This window comes from Mugil cephalus, chromosome 1, assembly GCF_022458985.1.
Source record: "Mugil cephalus isolate CIBA_MC_2020 chromosome 1, CIBA_Mcephalus_1.1, whole genome shotgun sequence".
NCBI classification, from domain to species: domain Eukaryota; kingdom Metazoa; phylum Chordata; class Actinopteri; order Mugiliformes; family Mugilidae; genus Mugil; species Mugil cephalus.
Genome location: NC_061770.1, coordinates 49,289,944 through 49,310,106, shown reverse-complemented (window position 1 = coordinate 49,310,106; position 20,163 = coordinate 49,289,944). Strand labels below are relative to the sequence as shown.

General features: G+C 43.2%; 2 protein-coding genes across 10 annotated transcripts; both read right to left on the bottom strand.

The window, feature by feature from the left end:
* Positions 1-39: 39 nt before the first annotated feature.
* LOC124995745 (heterogeneous nuclear ribonucleoprotein C) lies at positions 40-10,682 on the bottom strand. Of its 9 annotated transcripts, none has more exons than XM_047568419.1 (10): positions 10,558-10,682; positions 7,363-7,396; positions 4,311-4,364; positions 3,575-3,849; positions 2,865-2,937; positions 2,714-2,761; positions 1,868-2,031; positions 1,657-1,797; positions 1,012-1,187; positions 40-883 (listed from the first exon to the last, which is right to left on the bottom strand). In XM_047568419.1, exons 3-10 carry the CDS (start codon positions 4,313-4,315, stop codon positions 797-799), a joined length of 969 nt encoding a protein of 322 aa, XP_047424375.1. In that variant the 5' UTR covers positions 4,316-4,364; positions 7,363-7,396; positions 10,558-10,682; the 3' UTR covers positions 40-796. The 9 variants fall into 9 exon arrangements, with proteins under 9 accessions (XP_047424375.1, XP_047424392.1, XP_047424400.1 ...); XM_047568436.1 differs by having other exon boundaries at positions 4,311-4,428; positions 10,558-10,662; XM_047568444.1 differs by lacking the exon at positions 10,558-10,682 and adding an exon at positions 4,809-6,568 and having other exon boundaries at positions 4,311-4,428; positions 7,363-7,378.
* Positions 10,683-10,991: 309 nt separating this feature from the next.
* Positions 10,992-17,479, bottom strand: si:ch211-63p21.2 (FH1/FH2 domain-containing protein 1). The gene is made up of 9 exons (XM_047602085.1): positions 16,321-17,479; positions 15,818-15,958; positions 15,450-15,632; positions 15,127-15,246; positions 14,880-15,041; positions 12,386-12,636; positions 12,061-12,283; positions 11,864-11,972; positions 10,992-11,772 (listed from the first exon to the last, which is right to left on the bottom strand). Exons 1-9 carry the CDS (start codon positions 16,783-16,785, stop codon positions 11,744-11,746), a joined length of 1,683 nt encoding a protein of 560 aa, XP_047458041.1. The 5' UTR covers positions 16,786-17,479; the 3' UTR covers positions 10,992-11,743.
* Between the last annotated feature and the right edge of the window lie 2,684 nt (positions 17,480-20,163).

The following is a 20,163-nucleotide window of genomic DNA, read 5'->3' as shown; positions in this document are numbered from 1 at the left end:
TGAAAATGAGTGCATTCAGAAAATCTCGTAAAACCTCCGAATTGTAAAACACGTTTATTTACTTTCACCAGAGCGGCTGGTCGAGAGAAACGGAACAAAGAGGTGAACATGGAGCATCACTGCGTTACACAACTCAAGGTCAGTTAAGGTTGAAATGCAACCTACAACACAACAGAAGTATTTTCAGGGCAGCGAGGACTTGATCTGAGGAAACTGGGTGGTGGGGCATGATGTGTGTGTGTGGTTACCTGGCAAACAGGAGGAGAAGGGGTTTGTTTTTTTCTTTTTCTGTGAGCAACAGAGGTAAGTCCTTGAGGTGGCCGGGGGGAGGGGTTGTGGTTTGCTGCCACCTGTTGGTCAGGAGGGTGCTGTACAGTAGCTGGACAGGTTAAAATGTGATCAAATTCAGAGTTCAAATTGCCCAAACCTGGGCACATTGTGGTTCCAGTGACACTATTTTTGTTAACACAGGATTACTTATAGAGGATTCTATTTTTCCCTTTCATTTTTTAAGCTGGACTCGCTTATAGCTCAAATAATATCTTAATTAAATGTATCCTCATGCATCCATCGTTTTAAACTTTACCCAAAAGTTTCAGAGTGGCAGGAAATGTCCACATAAAAAGAAAATGTGTTCATATTACTGACCTGAAATAAAATGATGTATGTGTGAGAGGCGCAACGTGTACGATACACTGTATATAAATGTCCAGTCGGTTCAGCAGATATGAGCGTATGACCACTGTGTACATTTGTGTAGTGTTCAGTTTGTGTGTTTCGTCTGCCTGTGTCATGTTCAGGACTCATTGGTGCTATCGCCGTCGTCCTCTCCTTCCTCTTGCTCGCCTTCCTCCTCCTCCTCCTCTCTCCCTCTGCTTTTCCTCTGCACAGAGGGAAAAGAGCACACAAGACCAATGACTTCAGCATTTTGTTACATAAAGACACTTATCTTTGTCGTTGGAATGTTCGCTAGTTTTCTCTGTATTGTTATCCCCTTAGGTTTCATCTCACCTCATCCTCATCCTCCAGCAGATCTCCCTCCTCCCCCTCCTCCTCCTCCTCCTCTTCCTCAGAGTCGTTCAGGTCCTGGCTCTCTCTGTCCCTCTTCAGGCTGTCTTCCTTCTTGCTGGAGGTAGATGAGTGGAGGGGGGAAACTTCACCAGACTCTGGTTTGGAGCTTTTCGTCTCTGGGTGGATGGTGAGAAGGTGTGATGCAGAGAGAAAGAGACGCAGATGAGTTAATGGCACCCGAGGCCACAGAATCAAACCTGAACACGATTAGTGAGGATCAACAGTATATATATATATAAAAAAAAACTTTACAAGGGAGATCTATTTGTCTGGCACCCAATATAAACATGTAGCGTCATCCTAAATGCTGCTGGAGCCGGTCAGCTGATACCAGGAAATCTGACTGTACATTGGATGTAATATTCTATATTTGAAATGTGAACGTGCGTCTTCGTGAGTCATCTTGGTGCAGTGTGAGTCACATCTTGGAACTTTGTGAAAACACCTTTGACACTGGTGCTGACGGATGCTGCTTCTAGTAAACAATGGAACACCGGCGACTAAATGCACGTAAAAAGAACATATGTCACATCTTAGTTTTTATATAGTTTGTATCTGCATTAACTTAATTTCATTAGGGCCCACCTGACTTCTTGCTGTGATCCTTCTCCATGCGCTCTAAACTCTGCAACAGGTAGTCCACCTTGTGTTTGATCTGCGTGAGCTCTCTCTTGATGGTCTGTAGATCGTCCGCCTTCACTGTGGGGCGGTGAGCGAACGGATCGCCTTTAAGATTCTTGGCGTTAGACGAGGAGGTTGAATGGCAGTAAAAGCTGATAACTCAGTGTGAACCTACTTGTGCGTGAAGACCTTTGGCTGCTCTTGGATGAGGGGAAGGTGGCTTTTGTTCGTCGGCTGGCTCCGCCGCCGCTCAGACTCACCCTGGGACGCTTTGAGGGGATGACGGCGCGGGACAGTGGAGGCGGGGGAGGAGGCACCCGGGACTGGTAGGAGTACATTCTGAGACAGTGATGAACACTCGATGATTTACTAGTGATAATAAAGTAAAACCTTGGAATATAGACTATTTACATATCGATTCATGCAACCTGGATTGATTAAGCTATATTTGAAGTTACTTTAAACTATACATAAATTTACCTTAAACTATATATAAATTTACTTACTCCATACTTAATGTAAATATTGTTCATTATAGTAATTATAGTAATGTTTTTATACTTTTATATTGTTGTTAGATGTTGTTGTTTGGCTAAACCAGGCCTCAATGCTTAATTTTGCTCCACATCATGTACGTAGTTTATGTTGTTGGAATGACGTAAAGTTTCCTTGAGTCCTTGAAATCGGACATCACTATAATTTCCACAGCACAGTGTCTCAGTGTTTCATGGGAATATTACGCCAGTAAACACACACACACACACTGACTACATGTCTTTTATTATAGATCAGATGAACTTTAAGGGATTAAAATAACAAAATCAATTCCCTTTTTAATCCACTAGATGGTGCTGTAACACTGCTTTAATCCGGTTAAATTAGATTCGATTGTAATAAAAAGATTCTAGGGTGAATGTTTGATTTATTAAAGGGTTTAATTAAAAGGTTTAGTATAGGTCAGTGTGTCTGTTTGACCCAGGCCCATTATGCAACAATAAAAACTCTTAAACGGCCTGCTTACCTATCGTAGTAGTCCCTTTGAAAGTCATAGTCCAAATCAAAAGATGAACTGTGGAGAGAACAGGGATAGTGTGGGAATATGAACTAGAGAAAACACACTGAGAGCTTGTTTGCTGAATCCTCAGCGCTCTGAATACTGCGAGCCTACACACCTGTACATGTCTCCAGCAGATCGCTTCACCGTCTTCGACCTGTGAGGCTTCGGCTCGCCTGCCAGGTTGATGTCTGGGGGAGGAAGGACAATGGGGTAAGGAAGGGCGGATGACAGGAGCCGAAGAGCAGAATGTGTGAAACATCATTCGACACACTTTTATCACTTACTCCCCTCCATCTGGTGTGTTATTTTGGAAGAATAGCGCAGGATTTAATTCTACCTGGTAGCATTCATTCACAAAATCGACACATTTACTTTGATCTGCGTGTAGAACCAGGTCAGAACAACTAGATCGTAAACAGCTGTTTTCATGTCTTATCTCTCAAATGACAAGCAGGTGTTTAATCCTTTCATCACGGCTATTTTACACTGCGCATTTTTCACACTAGGGGGCAGCAGCGTTCAGGTGTTTAGTGGACAAAAGAGTCCTACAGTAGAGTCAGCTCATACACCTGGTGTTTCTACAGAGGTATACTATGTCTTATGCTTTCCAGACAAGAGCAACAGAGCACAGGTTGGACAGAATGTGCTGTCAATCATCTGCCTGTGCAGCAGTGATCATTTTCCCTGCTCAACACCAGAAAGCATGTGTGCCTATAAATTTGACAGATTTAACATGTAGCATCGGCAGCAAATTGGAACAAGCAGCCCGTTTGCATTTGACAAGCAGCCAAACGAACGTACCGAGACTCAATCACCCATCCTCACCTAACACTTGTCCCACGATCATGCGGCCGTCCTCGCCGGCCACCGCGGCCCTGGCGTTCCTCTCGTTGGAGTACTGGACGAAGGCGTAGCCCTTGTGCACGGAGCAGCCGACGATCTTGCCGTACTTGGAGAAGATGGCCTCCACGTCGGCCTTGGTGACCAGCAGGGTGTTGAGGTTGCCGATGAAGACGCGGGAGTTGAGGGAGCGCGGGTCCGTCTTGTTGGTCACGTTGCTGCTGGCCATCAGGCTGGAGGAGGTGGAGGACGATGACCAACTGGGAGATATTGGAATATTGGAAGTGGTAGAAAAACAGGTGTTGTGAAAATGTCTATGACGTGTAAATAATCTGTGCTGCAAGGTCCACGTGAATGTTAACAACGCTCTTCAATAGGCTTTAAGTCACGGTAGAACTGTAACTGTTGAGCTTTTGAGTCATTACACCAAATATGAAGTTTTGTGCAACCAACAGTCCAATATGCATGAATCTGCAGCCCTATAAGAAATATTTTGATTTTTTCTTAATGATTTATCTTTAACACCTTGGATTAATTTACATTAACAAGACCATATAGAATTTACTGATTCAGAAATGACGTCATATATGTGACATAACCGATAAACCACATGTAGTGGTTCCAATTTTCTATCTTCTACACTACGGGTGGTTTCAGCTGTTCTACACTACACTACACTACACATCAGAAAGCATCGGGACGTGAAGCAGCCAACACTCACTCCATGGTGTCTGTACTCGGCTCGGTGGAGGTCTGCCTGCCTGTCTGCCTGACTCTGTTGGAGAGAAGAGGGTCGTCCACAAACTATGAGAGACGGCGGCCGCGGGGCGAAACTACACCTCCAAAAAAGCTTTTTGGCAAAACCAAGAAGGATGGCTTTAAAAAAGGAGGACGTGGGGGGCTGGTTCGGGAGGTGGTTATTTTTGAAAAACGGGGCGTGGACCAGTTAAAAAACCTGTGGGATAAATGGTTATGACAGAAACAAGTAGTGCATTGTATTTTCTTTACAGTTTATCTGCGTGTGACCACGCCCTAATCTAGAAACTTTTATCTTCTCGTCTTCTAGGCCTTAAAGAGATGAGTCTGAGGCTATTAAATAAAATTTTTGTTTGTCCAAGTACTTTTAGATACTATTTTTTGCAAACAATATTCCCACCCTCTAAGATGCTGACTGTATGACTGACTGACATATACTGATCAGGCATAACATTATGACTACCTTTTTAAAACTGTGTAGGTCTCCCAATCTGAATCTCAATCTTGTGCCTCCAGTTGGGACTCATCAGAGAATGAACATGGGCCTCGTGAAGATGGTGTCTGGTAACAGGATGTTGTTAGTGGGGGGCCTTTGGGTCCTGTGGGTCGAGGGGAGGGGCCTCTGTGGATCACCCCACAGATCTAGTGAATTTGGAGGTCTTTTGCTGTGCTTCATGTTTTTTTGAGTTGTTCTTGAACTGTTTTTGTGTGTGTCGGGCTGCTGCAAATCAAGGATGTGTCATTTCTACGGGGTGGGGGTTCCTGGTCTAGTCTAGGCGGGTGGCACAGCAACACTGACATAAATGAACACCAGGTTCAAACGTTTCCCAGCAGAACAATGAATTGTCACAAGATGTTCAGTGTTATTTACTTGGTTTTAATGTTGTTGCTGATGTGGAATATACTCAGTACATAACCCGTGTTTGGTGTTAGGACCAACTCATGCGGCCGTTGCTAGCGTTAATAAGAACAGCCACACTGTTTCTGGATCACTGTCGCATTGCTTGCTAGCGCTGCAGTTATGCAACACTGCAGTAGGGGGAAAGTCTCATAAACAGAAATGCCAAACAAGGGAAGGCTATGATACAGTGACACATAGCCAAGGATAATCTAGAAGGTGATATTCACCCATCAGCTGTACGTTAATACATGTGTTCCTTTACTGAATTTTAATAATAAACAAAAAATATAATAATAAACTGTTTATACAGTTTGTTTTTTTGCCCTCAACCTTTACTTGTTTGATTCCTCATCAGCCACTTGAGTTGTTGCTAAGCCGCAGCTCACCTGCTGCCAACTGGGCTACACTGTCTCCCTCTCTGGCCGACAGCTACCAGCAGGGGATTACATGGTCTGCAGCTGCAGCAGCAGCGCTGTGCAGCCAGGGCTTCGTGTCCTCCTCTAAATGATTTGGCCAGGCTGACAGGGTGTCTACAACACTGGGTGTGACCACAGGCCGCCTCAGTTTCTAATTCTTCGTGGCATGTTGGGGTCAAAGCAGGAATGCCCCAGGGTTTATAAACACAACTGATTCTTAGTGGCTAATTCGGAGTCGACCTCTTTGAATTTGTCTGTTTGGACTGGAAGAGGTGCTGATTCAGCGCGGTAGTCATCTTTCAATATTGTTCCGTGCAGATCCCGTTACACGTCTTTGAGGCAAGCGCTCGTCGAGTTACACGTCGTCGGTGTCGTTAGCATTTGCTCGGCGCGTGCCAAACGTGCTTCAGGGAGTTAAATTCTCTGTGGTTTTGCACCGACGTTGCAGTCTGCCATTAAACAACTTAAAAAACAACAACAAGCAAGTCAGAACTCAAAAGGTAGTGTTCACTGCAGGCATGCTATATTTGATTGCACGTTAGTGTTATGTCCTTGCTATTTTGATTCCAATCTCAAAATTCTGACACATGAAGGGACTTAATTATGGGGCTAAATTCTTACCGTAGCCACCGACATCACAAATGAAAAGAACTCAATGGAACTTTCCTTATTGTTTGCCTCATCTGGGCCTTATACCAATGTTTACTGGAAATCTGCATGTTCTATTTTAGCTTGCAAGTGGACACACAACTATGTGTACATGACTGAGTGAATGTTTGTGCTTCAACTGTGGAAGACACTGCGACAGCAGCTCTCAGGACTCATGCTTGCAGACAGAAAAGACAGAAGATGACCGGAAGAGCAGCCTTGCAGCGGGGACAGATGTGTCACATCTATGGAGCATTTCTTTAATATTCAGGAAATGGAGAGAGAAAAGGCAGTAAACTGTAATGTGATCGTTTGTTTCTGAATCAGCTCAGAGTACATGATGATGGGGGGAGGGAGGTAGTGGCAATACTTGCATTTGTTTGAGGGGGGGTACACAAATCAGTGCTTAGTGATTACTGAGTCAATTAGTAATTAATGGCAATTCATCCGCATGCTGCTTTAATGGGCAAACACTTGGGGATGATCATTGTGACATTATTGTTATTATAAAGAGCCTCTTAAAAGATCCCTTTATGAGGGTAATAGATCACATTTATATTAAAAAACATGCACACTGACAAAAATAAAAGTAAAAAGCAAAGGCAGAAAAAAACACTCATTTTGCCTTTGTAAGAGAAAGTGCTTAACATAAGGACTGTAAATGATAGCCTTGAGGGAAGTATTACTGAACACTTAAGTAAAAAATAGGGCCTCTTATAATCAACACTGAACATGAAGCATTTAATCGAGAAAAACTAGGAACACGTGGGAGGCTCGTTTTGGAGGTCACCAGGGTTGAAATTGGGTTGAAAGTGATTTTTTTTTTATTTCACAGCACAAAAACAAAAAAAAAAAAAAAAAAAAAAAAAAAAAAAAAAACACTACATGCTATTTAATCTAAATTCAAAAGGGGAGAGAAACATGTGGCATGTCACAAAAGGGGTGAAAGCAAAAGTGGAATATTTAAAATAATTAAAAAAAAAAAGATGCAAAAGTTGAAGGTGAAATCCAAAAAAAAAAAAAAAAAAAAAAGAGGGTTAAGACCAACTTACGATTCGTCGCAGCTGAAAAAAGTGGCTTCAAAAACTAAACAGGGGGGAAACAAAAAAGGTGACATTAGAAAAGAAGTCCTTCTGAAGATGAACTCAAACTCTTTCATTGTTACAACATATGGGGAGGACCTGTGGGGCTGAAAAGTGAACACTAAAGCAAGAAACTGTATCACAGCTAGCACATTTATGGCCTGTTCGCCAAGAAAACAAAGAAAAATACCTTCACTGGAATACAAACACCACTTTACATTTACTTTATGGACTGAGGAGATTAACTTTAGTAACCAGGGCTCCCTGGGTTATATATATTTATTTGAAAATAAGTCACAGATCAAAAACACTAATGGAACTAGGTTGGTTTGGAAAAACAAATACTTATAATTTCATGCACATTCAGTGCTCTGGTACTGGCCTGAAACTGAAACTGCTCCAGATAATGTTTTATTTTTGGGGGGGGGGGGGGGGGACATTTGTGTTCCATCTTCTACAGCAAACATCAACCAATAAGTGCACTTATTGAAGGTTACCAGTTCTGAAGTGTACTCATGGCTCGCCACTCTTTCCCCCAACCTGCACTCCTCACAGGGGGTTAACAGTGGTTTATACTTTAAGTTGCATTAAGTTGACTGGAGACTGTGACGATAACAGAGACACCTATGCAGAGACTAGCACCGCGCGACCCAAATATTGGAATAAACAACTGGTTATGGAATAACTAATGGAAAAACTCTTAAATATGGCTAAAACACTTTTACGCTCTCATGAGGTATTAACCTGTCATCGGCATCACTTGAGTTGACACAGGGGGTCATGTGACCAGTTCATTTGAAGCCCATCTTCCTCAAAGTGAAGTCTCACGTGACAAGAATTGAACAGAACTAGGGGTGGGCGATATGACGATATTAAATCGTGAACGATTACAACGTGAAGACGATCTGTCAAACTGCAGAGATCGTAGGATTGTCTAGGACACATTCTATAAATTGCAGTTCTATGCTGATGCACCGACGCGCCAGACATATTACGTCGTCAACCTGACCGACCAATCATAGCGAATTAGCAGTGACGCGCTTTCTTACCCGCCTCCTTGTTTATGTGTGTAGCAGTAGACACATGGAGAGTCATGGCTGAAAGACAAATGGAGTTGGTCACTAAATCCACTTCCATTATATGGAATTTGTTTGGCTTTTCCTCAACTGATGAAGTGCAGGCAAATGTTCTGTGCACAGAACAGGTTCGACTTGCGAATCATTTGAAGAGGAAGCATCCCAAACAATATGCTGAGAGCCAAACAGCGAGGGGCCACCAAGAGTGCACTTTATTAGAATGTTGTTGTTGTTTACCTTGATTGTTTGCACATGCAGGCAAAACTGCGACTACTTAAAATAAAATCTATTAAGAAAGGTTCTTTGGACTAAATTGTCTGTTTTTCATTTTTCAATTTAAGATCGTGATAAAAATCGAAATCGTGATATGATATTTTTGCCATATCGTCCACCCCTAAACAGAACTATGGGATATCGCGAGACAAGACTTTAAGGTGATTACAGCTCATTCGCAAAACACCAAATGGAAATACATACGATTGCACTTTAACACAATTTCAAAAATATCGCTTTTATCTTGTGAAAAGGCGTAATGGAAATGCAGCTAATGACGCGCACCTCCCCTGGAAATGTAGCTATGCGCCGCGGCGAAGCAGAGTGAGAGAGCTCCGATAGGTCCGTTTGGTAGCAGCGTATTTACTCTCTTATATTTCCGGCTGCTTCTCCATTTCCGCAACTTTCAAAGTAATTGTTTTGGACCAACAGAGAATCGGTAAGGTTAGCTGAAGCGGTGTGGAGATACAGACATTTGTATGACTCACGCTGAGCGAAAACGTCGGGTTAAGTTCCCGTCACAATTATCGAAAGTGAGGCAGGAAGTGGAAAGTGAAGAACGAAGTAGGAAAACTACTAGACAGGCAAAAAAAGACACACTCCCGACTAGCATTTGGGTGACTATTACAGAGCAAGACAGACTGACGAGCTCACAGGTATAAATGTCTGTCTAAGTCTGTCTAATGTCTAAGTTGGCAGGTAATTGCGTCTAGGTCCTGCACCACTACAAAACAGTCTTTAGAATAAAGAGTCAGCTGCAGAACAGTGTCCCTCCTGCTCAAGGACACTTCCAGAGGACAGGGGCGGTGGGGGTACAGCAGGGCACAAAACAGGTATTTGGTCATTTTGGGGAGGGGTATTATCACTCCACGTTGCCTTCCCACAACAAAACCTGGATTCAATTTGAAGATGTTCACACATCAATAGACGACTAACAAGCCAAATATAATTTATAGGAAGAAGACATTTATACAGAAATAATAAGCCTGGCTGCAGCTCACTGCAGGCCCCTCTGCAGGCCTCCTGCAGCTGCACAGCTCGGAGTGAACTCCTATTGAGTGAATGGCTTTCTCAGTCTACAAAGCCCACAAAAACTTAAAGAATCATATCAAAATTACCAATTGCACATAAAACGTTGTGCCACCGCTACAGAAAATTCTCTGTCGACTACGTGCATATTATTCATACAAACACTGTTCATGTTACTAAAAAAAAAAAAAAGAAAGAAAGAAAAAGAAAAGACAAAAACGTTCTCACAGAGGGAAAACATCTCGCCCGAAAAATGACAATCCAGAGAGACACTCACTGCCAAAGTCACGCAGAAAATAGAAAATACCACTCATTGTCTACTGCCGCAAATCAAGCATCAAGTGGGGAGAAAAATACGAGAAAACGTTTTTTTTTTTAAAACGTATTTCCAAGAAAAGTGACGACCCGTTTTGAAACACTGTCCAGAAAAGCCTGGAAGAATTTTTCTCCACGAAAATGTCACCACATTCGGATAAACAACAGCACAGCATCCCTGTAAAACAAAAAAAACAAAAACAAAAAAGAGGCAAGACAGGCTTTAAAATGTCCTAAAATTTCCGAAAAATAAAAGCAAAAAATACTGCCGTGAAAGCTACTTAGAACTAGTTTATGCGCAGTTTAAACTGCAGTCACAAAATGTACGCCACTAAAGCCAACACACTCTCGGGGAACACCGGCCGGGAAAAATGCAATAAAAATAAAAAACAAAAAGTCCCAAAGACGCTTCGAAGTCAGGAAAAAAATTTAAAAAAAAATGAAAAAAAATCTCTCGTTTAAAAATACTCACCGGGAGCTTAAACACTAAAAACGAGTACAATTCAACGCTCTTTCTACTTGAGGGGGTAAATATCCGCTTACTGTTCAGCTGGCTGAATGTATCACCTTGAAACCAGCGGACACGAAATGGCGTCGGCTCATACAAACAACGGGGAGGGTCACGCCCACTGCCGAGTCCTAATTTTTGATTGGATAATTTAACCGCTCTGTCTGTACACGCTCTTCACTGATTGGCTGAAACGCCTGCCCAGTCTTTGCCATGAATGACGACATCCGTACACAACTCTCGATTAATTTGAATGACACATCAAAAGCTTAGCAAGGGCTGCTAACAGCAACGTTGTAAAGCCCTTAAAATGAGCTTTTTTATTCATTTATTTTATATTTTGCAGCTTTTATTTTATTGTGTTCATTTTTTAAAATTTTAAACACACAAACGACACGTCACAAATTATTATTTTATTGACAAACATTTTAATTCATTTTTACAACTCAAACCTGATACAAATTTGATGTGCATGTGAAAACTCATTTCACTTGTCCATTTATTATTGCTATACAAGAGAGAGGTGGCATCCTGCCCCAAGTAGACAACCTGGTACTGTATTTTGAAGAAAGTACTGTATGTATGTTATTTTCAGTGGCATTTTAAATAGTTCATGAATTGCAAATATGACTTTTGAACATTAAAAAAATATTTTGTAGATAAAAAGATAAAAGAGTACCTTTTTTTGAACAATTGCTGCCGGGTTTGTGTTTACCAGTTCATATAAACAACCCTCTTCCAGAACATGGGAAGCGGCTGTTAAAAGAGTTTCTAGCTAACTGTCAATCTAGCTATCGGATCACATGCACGTACATCTTTTACGAGAGTAGTCTTTCTAGTTACGTACAAATCTCTGCAGTTTCCGACTGAAGCAGAAAGAGAGCAACAAGCTAAAATAATAAATTTTCAACGACAGTCAGTCACATGAGTTCACAAGCTGACAAATTGCAATCATCCTTCATGGTGTGATGGCAGGACAAAAATGATATTAACCTCTTGCTAATGAGCTATACGTATTTTTTTTCCAACATAATGTCCCATAGTGGTCCACGTAAGGGGCGGGACATTGCCTCTCCATAGTGCAACAAACATCTAGTCATAAATAACAATCACCAGTGACTGAATGTGTTTTGAATTGGTATCAGCAGGGTCACCACTTCAGTGTACGTGAAAATTTACCTGAGAAAGTAAAAACATTAGTGTTAAATTTAACATATACATAAAAGACAAGCAAGCTGGATTTGAGAAGATGTGCAAGAATATAAAGTACCTTGGATGTCGGCCATCCTTCTCCGGTTTCGGGGCAGAGTAAAATCAAATCTCGAGATGGACTCAGGTGTTTTCAGCACTTCCTCTAGCCGGCTCTGCTCATCATTTTCCTGGGGAATTCATGGTGGGTCAACAAAATTTGTGTTTTAAAGATATGTCGATTCTTCCTCTATGAACTCATTTGATATAAATAATAACCTGTGATGGAGTTTGCTGAAGTTTCCTCCTGCCTACAGGTGTGTTAGGGCCTGAGCTTTCAGCTCCGCTTTTCTGCCGCTCCCTCTCTCTCTGTAGGAGGATGGCCTGCCGCGTGGCCCTGTACTCCAGGGAAAAGTTACTGATGGTTTTACAGAAGTCCTCTGCTTTGATGTCTCTCACCATGGCTTTGGAGTATCCAAGGAATAACAGGAACAAGTGGAACCTAGAGAAAAAACACAACAATAAGCTGTATTCCCTGGTTTAATGGAAAAGCTTTTGTTTCATAACACACAAGATTTGAGTTTGAGGCGTTCAGTAGCTGCACCTGTTGACTACCCGACGATGGACAGCTCTCAGGACCTTCAGTCTCTCCTCGCACTCCTTCAGAATCTTTGGCAGTCTGTAACGGAGCGAACCCTCCGGGGCCGCGGCCTCATCACCTCCGCCCTTCCTCTTATCCCCCTTTCCTCCTTTCTTCTTTTCCTCAGACTTCTCCAGTACCTTCAGCTGCTCCCATGATGCTTTGCACAGTGACTCTAGCTGAGCAAAGCTGGAGTGAACTTGGGAGTAGTCACACTGGAAAGGTAAAGATAACGTTAGTGTATTTTCAGAGCGGAATGTGGCTCGTTTTAAAGGATAGTTTGGCCTCTTTGTAGTGAGGTTGTTTGAAACACTGATAACACCTTTTTAGAGCAAAATGTTTCATGGTGTGTGACTTTTGTACTGTTGTGTGACCAAACTACTGTGTAAACTCACCAAAATCACATAATAATGCAAACAGACTAATTAGTTGCAGCAGAGGTGGACTTGCAACTCTGTGTTCTAACTGGTAAAATTTACGTTTTTGTCAGTGGAGTCTGGTGGATGGTGGGTTTAAGGAATTACAGCAGAATTTAATTTCCAATTAGCTTAGCAAAGCCTGACAACATGGTAAAGGTATACAGTGGGGGAAATAAGTATTTGATCCCCTGCTGAATTTGTAAGTTTGCCCACTTCCATAGAAATGATCAGACTCTGGTTTTTATGGTTGTTTACTGGTTATGGGTATAGACAGAATATCAGTCGAAAATGCATAAAAAACACACAATCTAAAAGTTATAAATTGTTATGTATTTTATTAAGGGAAATAAGTATTTGATCCCCAACAATTCACTTAGAATTCAGGCTCCTACAGATTGGCTGGTGCGCATGTGGCACACAGCTGTGCTCAGTCAACTAATTACCAATACTCCTGATCTTAACTCGTCATGTTATATAAAGCACACCTGCTCTAAGAATCAGTTTCTTACATTCCAACTTCTACAGCACCATGGGCAAGACCAAAGAGCTGTCAAAAGATGTCAGGGACAAGATTGTAGACCTGCACAAGGCTGGTATAGGTTACAAAACCATCAGCAAAAGGCTTGGTGAGAAGGTGACAACTATTGGTGCCATTATTCGCAAGTGGAAGACCCATAAAAGGACCATCAACTGTCCTCGGTCTGGAGCTCCCCGCAAAATCTCGCCTCATGGAGTGAGGATGATGATGAGAAAGGTGAGGGAGCAGCCTAAAACAACACAGCAGGAGCTTGTTTATGATCTGGAAGCAGTTGGGACCTCCGTCACCAAGAAAACAGTTGGCAACACACTGCGCCGTTATGGATTGAACTCTTGCAGTGCCCGCAAGGTCCCCCTGCTCAAGAAGGCACATGTACAGGCCCGCCTTAAGTTTGCCAGTGAACATCTAAATGACTCAGAGAAGGCTTGGGAGAAAGTGCTGTGGTCTGACGAAACCAAAGTTGAGCTATTTGGCATTAACTCGACCCGCCGTGTTTGGAGGATGAAAAAACGTGAGTAGGACCCAAAGAACACCATACCCACGGTTAAGCATGGAGGTGGAAACATCATGTTTTGGGGCTGTTTTTCAGCAAAGGGTACAGGGCAACTTCCCCGCATTATGGGGCCAATGAATGCAGCCATGTACTGTAACATCTTGGACAAAAACCTTCTTTCCTCAGCAAGAACACTGAAGATGCCTCGTGGGTGATTTTTCCAACATGACAATGACCCAAAACATACTGCCAGGACAACAAAGGAGTGGCTCAAGAAGAAGCATATTAAGGTCATGGAGTGGCCTAGTCAGTCTCCAGACCTTAACCCGATCGAAAACCTGTGGAGGGAGCTGAAGCTCCGAGTTTCCAAGAGGCAGCCAAGAAACTTGAAGGATTTAGAGACTGTCTGTAAAGATGAATGGGCCAAAATCCCTCCTGCGCTGTGTGCAAACCTGGTGACCAACTACAAGAAACGTCTCATCGCTGTGCTTGCCAACAAAGGTTTCTCTACAAAGTACTGACTTGTGTTGTGCTTGGGGATCAAATACTTATTTCCCTTAATAAAATACATAACAATTTATAACTTTTAGATTGTGTGTTTTTTATGCATTTTCGACTGATATTCGGTCTATACCCATAACCAGTAAACAACCATAAAAACCAGAGTCTGATCATTTCTATGGAAGTGGGCAAACTTACAAATTCAGCAGGTGATCAAATACTTATTTCCCCCACTGTATATATATATTATATATATTATATATATATACATATATATATAGGGCTTACTTAAAAGAAACTGAACCATCCCTTTAACTTTAGATAGCTTTATTGTCCATCGTAAGTAGAACTACACTTGATTTTAACCCGGATTGACCCCCCTTACTTCTCATCTTCAAAGCGGGTTTGAATGAGTTTTGTGTTTTATCACAATAATAATCCTTCCCTCAGACGTAGTGTTACATACACATGCAGGACAAAGGAACACACACAGATGCAACTACACACCTTGCCAGCTTTTGTGACAGCGGTGATGTCAGAGTAGAGGTCAGAGGATTGTGGGTAGAGCTGCAGCAGGAGCACGCAGACGTGGTGCAGCAGGGGCTGGCGAGTGTGCGTATCCCTCACCTGGGACAGCTTGCTCAGGTAGCTCAGCTCAAAACCACGGGCCTTTGGGATGTTAAATTGTCGTAGTGAGAATTTGTGGTAAAAAAGAAAGAAAGATTATGTTTTTTTTTAATTGCATTGCGCTCACCTTGCACCCATTGAGAAAGTTTCCGATAGCTAGCACTGTGGCTAGGATACACCTAAAGGTCTGGCTGGCTGTCAGTTGTTCCATCGCCAACTTCAGATGGAAGAGAGGCTCAGCAATTTCCTGTTAACACGAGGGGACACTCTTAGACACGTTTAATATAGTAAGTGACTCACACAGACTAGGTGAGCCATCGATTCCATGTTTTATTTTTAGTCTGGTGACATCTTTGGCGAGGAGAAGTCGTCACGATTGTTGTTTTTTTTGCGCCTGTGATGCAGCTCGTGTAGGTGGGAGCGCTAAGGCGCCACTCGGTTTTGGCTTACCCTCTCCAAGGAGTCGTAGTCCAGAGCGAAGGCCCACAGCTGAAGCCTGGTGCTCAGGTGTGGGATTTCCCCCAAAGTGAGCAGGCACAGCTCAGCCTGGGCCAGAGAGGAGTGGGGGTTCTGGGACTTGGCCTCCTTGATCAGGCAAAGCTCCTCTTCTGTTGGGATTAGCGCTTGAAGACGCTATTTTAAAGGGAAAGATTAATGTGTCTCCTCCATGCTGCACCATTGTCCAGTTTCATTTTACTGCCTCAGCACATATATCATATTATAACAGAATAAACCGCCCAGCCAACAAAAGCAAACGTCACAGGTTGCTCAAATGACAAAGGTCAAACTCTGGAGGACTCGACCTGACTTGACTGTACCTGAACGTCCTCTCTGTCCAGCACGCTGCTGTCCATGCTGTAGATGGCCGGGGGGAGGAGCCGGGGAGGGGGCAGGCTGCTCAGGGCGATGGTTATGATGTTGCTCCGCTTCATGCCCAACACTGAGACCGACGGCTGCTTCTGCGTTGGAGGGAAAGAAGTTAGGAGGCGGGTTAGCGCAGTGTCTCAGCAGCTGTGTTTATGCATGTGAAACTCTTTAAACTTGGAACAGTCAGTAACAAGAGCTTATAAATATGGAAGTGATGCATCATCACGAAGGAGGCAGCAAAAAAAAAATAGTCAACAAATGATAATGATTTAACTGCAGTTCCTGCTGCTTTAGAATTAGCAGCAGTTGCGTATTCACAAAGGTCCTCCGACCTTTAGGCGGATATTATGAAAAAGCACGACAACGTGGACTTGACAGGTGCATATTTTCTCAGTATGTTCCCGAGGGATTTAAAGCACATTCCTGAGGTATCAGCCTAGCTCGCCGCTCTCACCTGCCGCCCAGAAACCACGTTAAAACTGGTGACACTGCCCTTGGATTCAAACAAGTACGTCAGTTTGTTTGTATCCAAGCGTACGGGTTCGAGTCCGGCCCAAATAGTCTGAGTTCCAAAGCGCGTCATCCTGGGGAGCGGGGCCACGTTGGGCAGCTCCCTCCAGTGCAGCTTCAAGGTGCGACTTTTAGGGCAAGGCGAGTGCAAAGTTGGGGACAGAAGAGGAGGAGGAGGAGGAGGAGGAGGTGGGGGTGGAGGAAGGGGTGGTGGTGCCGGAGGGGCCTGGAGGCATGTGCACGATTCTTTGGACGCAACGGTTCCCTCGTCTTCCGCGCTGTCTTCCTCGTCCCAGAGGTCGGAAAAATCCAAAGTGTTGAGGCAGAGACGTGCCGCTGGTTTTAGGAATGAAGTCCAGGACTGGTCAAAGTCCCAGCCCAGGTCCTTGGTTTGGTCGGAGTCCTTCATTGATCCTTCAAAACTGTCTGTGATTCAAAAAATGGAATCAAAAAATTGCATTATTAAAAGTCATAGTTCTTCTTTTTTTTTTTTTTTACTCCAAAAAGTGCACTTCTTCCTCATACTAGACCACCTCGGGGTCGTTTAGGTCTCATTATACGAATATCTTTGAGCTCCTGTCGTCATAAAAGCAGAACTCGATTCCTTCCTTGCCTCGTCTTCTCACGGCGCAGTCAGCAACCACCTCACAGACTCTGTGTATCCATCTGAATGTCTGCGGATGCTCTGCCTCACTTGTCCACCACAGAAGCACATAGCTCACACACCCAAGTCCCAATTTCTGAACCACCTCTGGGTGTTCTCACTCCACCGTAACCTGCAATTGCCTCGGGCGCAGCGATTGTCCCTCCGGTCCGAAATGACGGGGCCGCCTCAGATCCAAGAGCCCACTGTTGTCCCGCTTGTGCGCCAGAACCTCGCAGCCTCAGTCAAAGAGGAGAAGGAATTCTTGGGAGTTTCTGACGGGTTTGAGTTCAGTCCCGATGCCAATTCTGATGAGAAAGTCCGAGGAACGCCTTCCTGAAGCACTTCCAGGATACCCGAACTGCGTGCCTCTGCTGCTTTCCCTTCACTTTCATCTCCCTGTCTTTCAGTGAGTGACACTGAGCGAGAGCTGTCGTTAGGGAGCAAGGGAGAGAGAGAGAGAGAGAGAGGGGGGGGGGTGCATCGGTTTTGGTTTATTTGAGTTGCACCCTTTCCCTTAATTTCCTTATCGAGCCTGCATCTCCTGTTTGTATTGCTACTTATGTATACACAAGCCTCTTTATCTCCCCCTGTAGATCTGTTCCTTCCCTCCATTTCTGCCTCCCCGTCTCCCCCCATGAGCACATACTGCGACCGACCAGATTTCGCCCTCGCTTTGCCTTCATATTACGTGCAACTTTGTGGATGAGATGCGACAGTAATCATCACAGCTGCACAGGCGGAGCTGAGGCGCGTTCGAATTGGCACTAAATGCGCATGTCGAATGTATGTTCCAGTCCAAATGTTACGAAGAGGCTTCACCCTAAACAGCTCATTTTGTTGCAGGGAGATCCAATCAGAGGAACAACAATAACACGAGGGAGGTGTAGTGGTTATAAAAATACTGCAGCATGACTTGAAGGAAGAATTCATAATCAACAACACTGAGGAAATTCCTCGACCCCGAAGGGTTCGTATTAAACGTACAGTCTGCAGTTGTGCTCTCAGGGGTCATTCGCATGGTCGACATGCAGCCATAATGAGCATCCCTCCCTCGGCCATTAGGTCTCTCCTAATTGCACTTTATCTCGCTCTGTGGCTCGGCTTGCTGCTGGCTGCAGCGGGGCTCATGGGACGTTTCAAGCCAAAATGAGCTCTATTTGTAGAGATCATTTAGTATTTATCTATGAACAGAAGGTTGTCAAGCGACATTTTAGCAGCAAATGCACTTCTTTTAACGTCCCGTGCCTCAAACGCCGTCTTCAACCTCTAAAAATGCAACTGTGGCAAGTGTTGTTTGAATTTTTAAAGCCTGCCAATAAAAGTAACAACTTCATGTGTTCAAATAAAAGCCAAGGTACACAGACCTGACCAAAAACTAATTATCAGACGCAATCTCGACCGTCCCAACTGTAGAGACTTTCTGGTGATGATGTGGCGCAGTTACAGTTACACAGATCACCCAAGGGAGCCGACATTTCCGAATGATTTCCTTTGATGAAACTGACCGGGAACTTCCAAGTTTCCCTGTGTGTGTTTCTGTGTTTGTACACAGTGTATAAAAGAGTTCATCTCTTTTCAAGTGTTCTCTCTGTTCCCCCACAACTGACTGCAGTCTGCCTCTGCCAAGATAAAGATAAGGTTAAAAATTACATGCAATCATTCCCAGTTTGAGGTTTTTAAGACAAAATGTTGATTTTAAAATCTCATATTGGACTGAGACAGTCATATAGTCATATACTACTACATGCACAGATGAGTATTGCATAACTGAGCTGACCTTTGAGCTTTACGTAAGTTTCTTCAAAACAGGCCATGCCAGTGTCTTGAATTTAATCCAAACCACTCAACACATACCTCTGAATATGCGCCATTATTTTCTCTAAGCAACTGAACGTCTCATTTCCCTGAAAGACAATTACATACCAGTGCACCACACATTTCGTTGCAACAATGCAATGTGGCAGACATGGTATGTACACATTCTCCTTGATGATTGGTGGGTTCACGAAACCACTTTCTGTTCGCGATCCAGGACAGTGAACCTAACGAGAGGTAGAAGGAAAGGAGCGGCATATTAAGCTTGATGTGTTCAGGTGTTCCATTAGCTAAATTAGCTTGTTTGTTTGCGCATATTGCAAATGTTCATTTTTCTTCTTTTGTGAACTTGATTACTCATCATTTAACTTTTATAGTTAGCAAAAAGAACCTTAGCATAGGCTGATCAGTGTACGTCCATAAGGAACACATGGACAATATATGATTACCTATGATGCACTTTGCTGCAAAGGAAATTTGAGATTGAATATAACGCATTTATACTCTGCCTGGCCCAAGAAAAGTCACTGGATTTAACTAAGTATATACGTACAAGCCTCCTATTGGATAATTACTGCATGGGTGATTATCTTTCAGCTGGCAAAAAGTTATTTGAGCCCAACTGATGCAAGGAGTAGCTTCTCATTTCTTAAAAAACACATGGGAATATACATGCCGTTGTTGTGGAAAAGATGTTAGTCATCTTAGGGGATTGAAGCAAAAATGACTAAAATTGGGTTTAGAACTGTCCAGCGCATTATTAAATACTGGAAGGATAGTGGGGAACCATCACCTTTGAGGAGGAAATGTGGTTGGCAAAAAAAAAAATTAAACAGAAGAAAAACAACAGTAGAACTCAGGGCTATGTTTAGTAGTGAAAGTAAGAGCATTTCCACACAGAGTGAAGTCAAGGGATTGGGACTGAACAGCTGTGTAGCCTTAAGAAAACCACTAATCAGTAATTTTCTAGGGAGCATAAAGATTGGACTCGGGAGCGATGGAGCATGTGGTCTGGTGAGTCCAGATTTACCCCGTTCCAGAGTGATAGGGCATCAGGTTAAGAAGAGAGGCGGATGAACTGATGCATTATTTATCATTTAGATTTACAAGATGGCAATTATATGCTCATATCAGAATATGTAGTTTTTGGTGCTGTTAAACTGGATATAATTAAAGTGTTTCTGACATATAGATTAGCCCATTACGTAAATAGGGTGGGAAAATGTACAGAAACAACACCATGCAATTCAATTTTCTACAAACCACAGCCTTCACAATGAAAAGACCGTTGAAACAGCAGCTCTCTCGGTTATTTGAAACAAACAC

Bases quoted from the DNA above. Each gene is read 5' to 3' on its own strand.
- LOC124995745 (XM_047568395.1), bottom strand. From the start codon at position 7,469: ATGAAAGAGTTTGAGTTCATCTTCAGAAGGACTTCTTTTCTAATGTCA. The intron at 2,032-2,713 runs GTAAGCAGGCCG...TCACTGTCTCAG, and splicing joins CAAAGGGACTACTACGATAG to AATGTACTCCTACCAGTCCC. The intron at 1,798-1,867 runs GTAGGTTCACAC...AGAATCTTAAAG, and splicing joins CCAAAGGTCTTCACGCACAA to GCGATCCGTTCGCTCACCGC.
- si:ch211-63p21.2 (XM_047602085.1), bottom strand. From the start codon at position 16,785: ATGAAGGACTCCGACCAAACCAAGGACCTGGGCTGGGACTTTGACCAG. The intron at 15,247-15,449 runs GTAAGCCAAAAC...TCGTGTTAACAG, and splicing joins ACTACGACTCCTTGGAGAGG to GAAATTGCTGAGCCTCTCTT. The intron at 11,773-11,863 runs GTACTTTATATT...TTACTTTCTCAG, and splicing joins AAGGATGGCCGACATCCAAG to GTAAATTTTCACGTACACTG.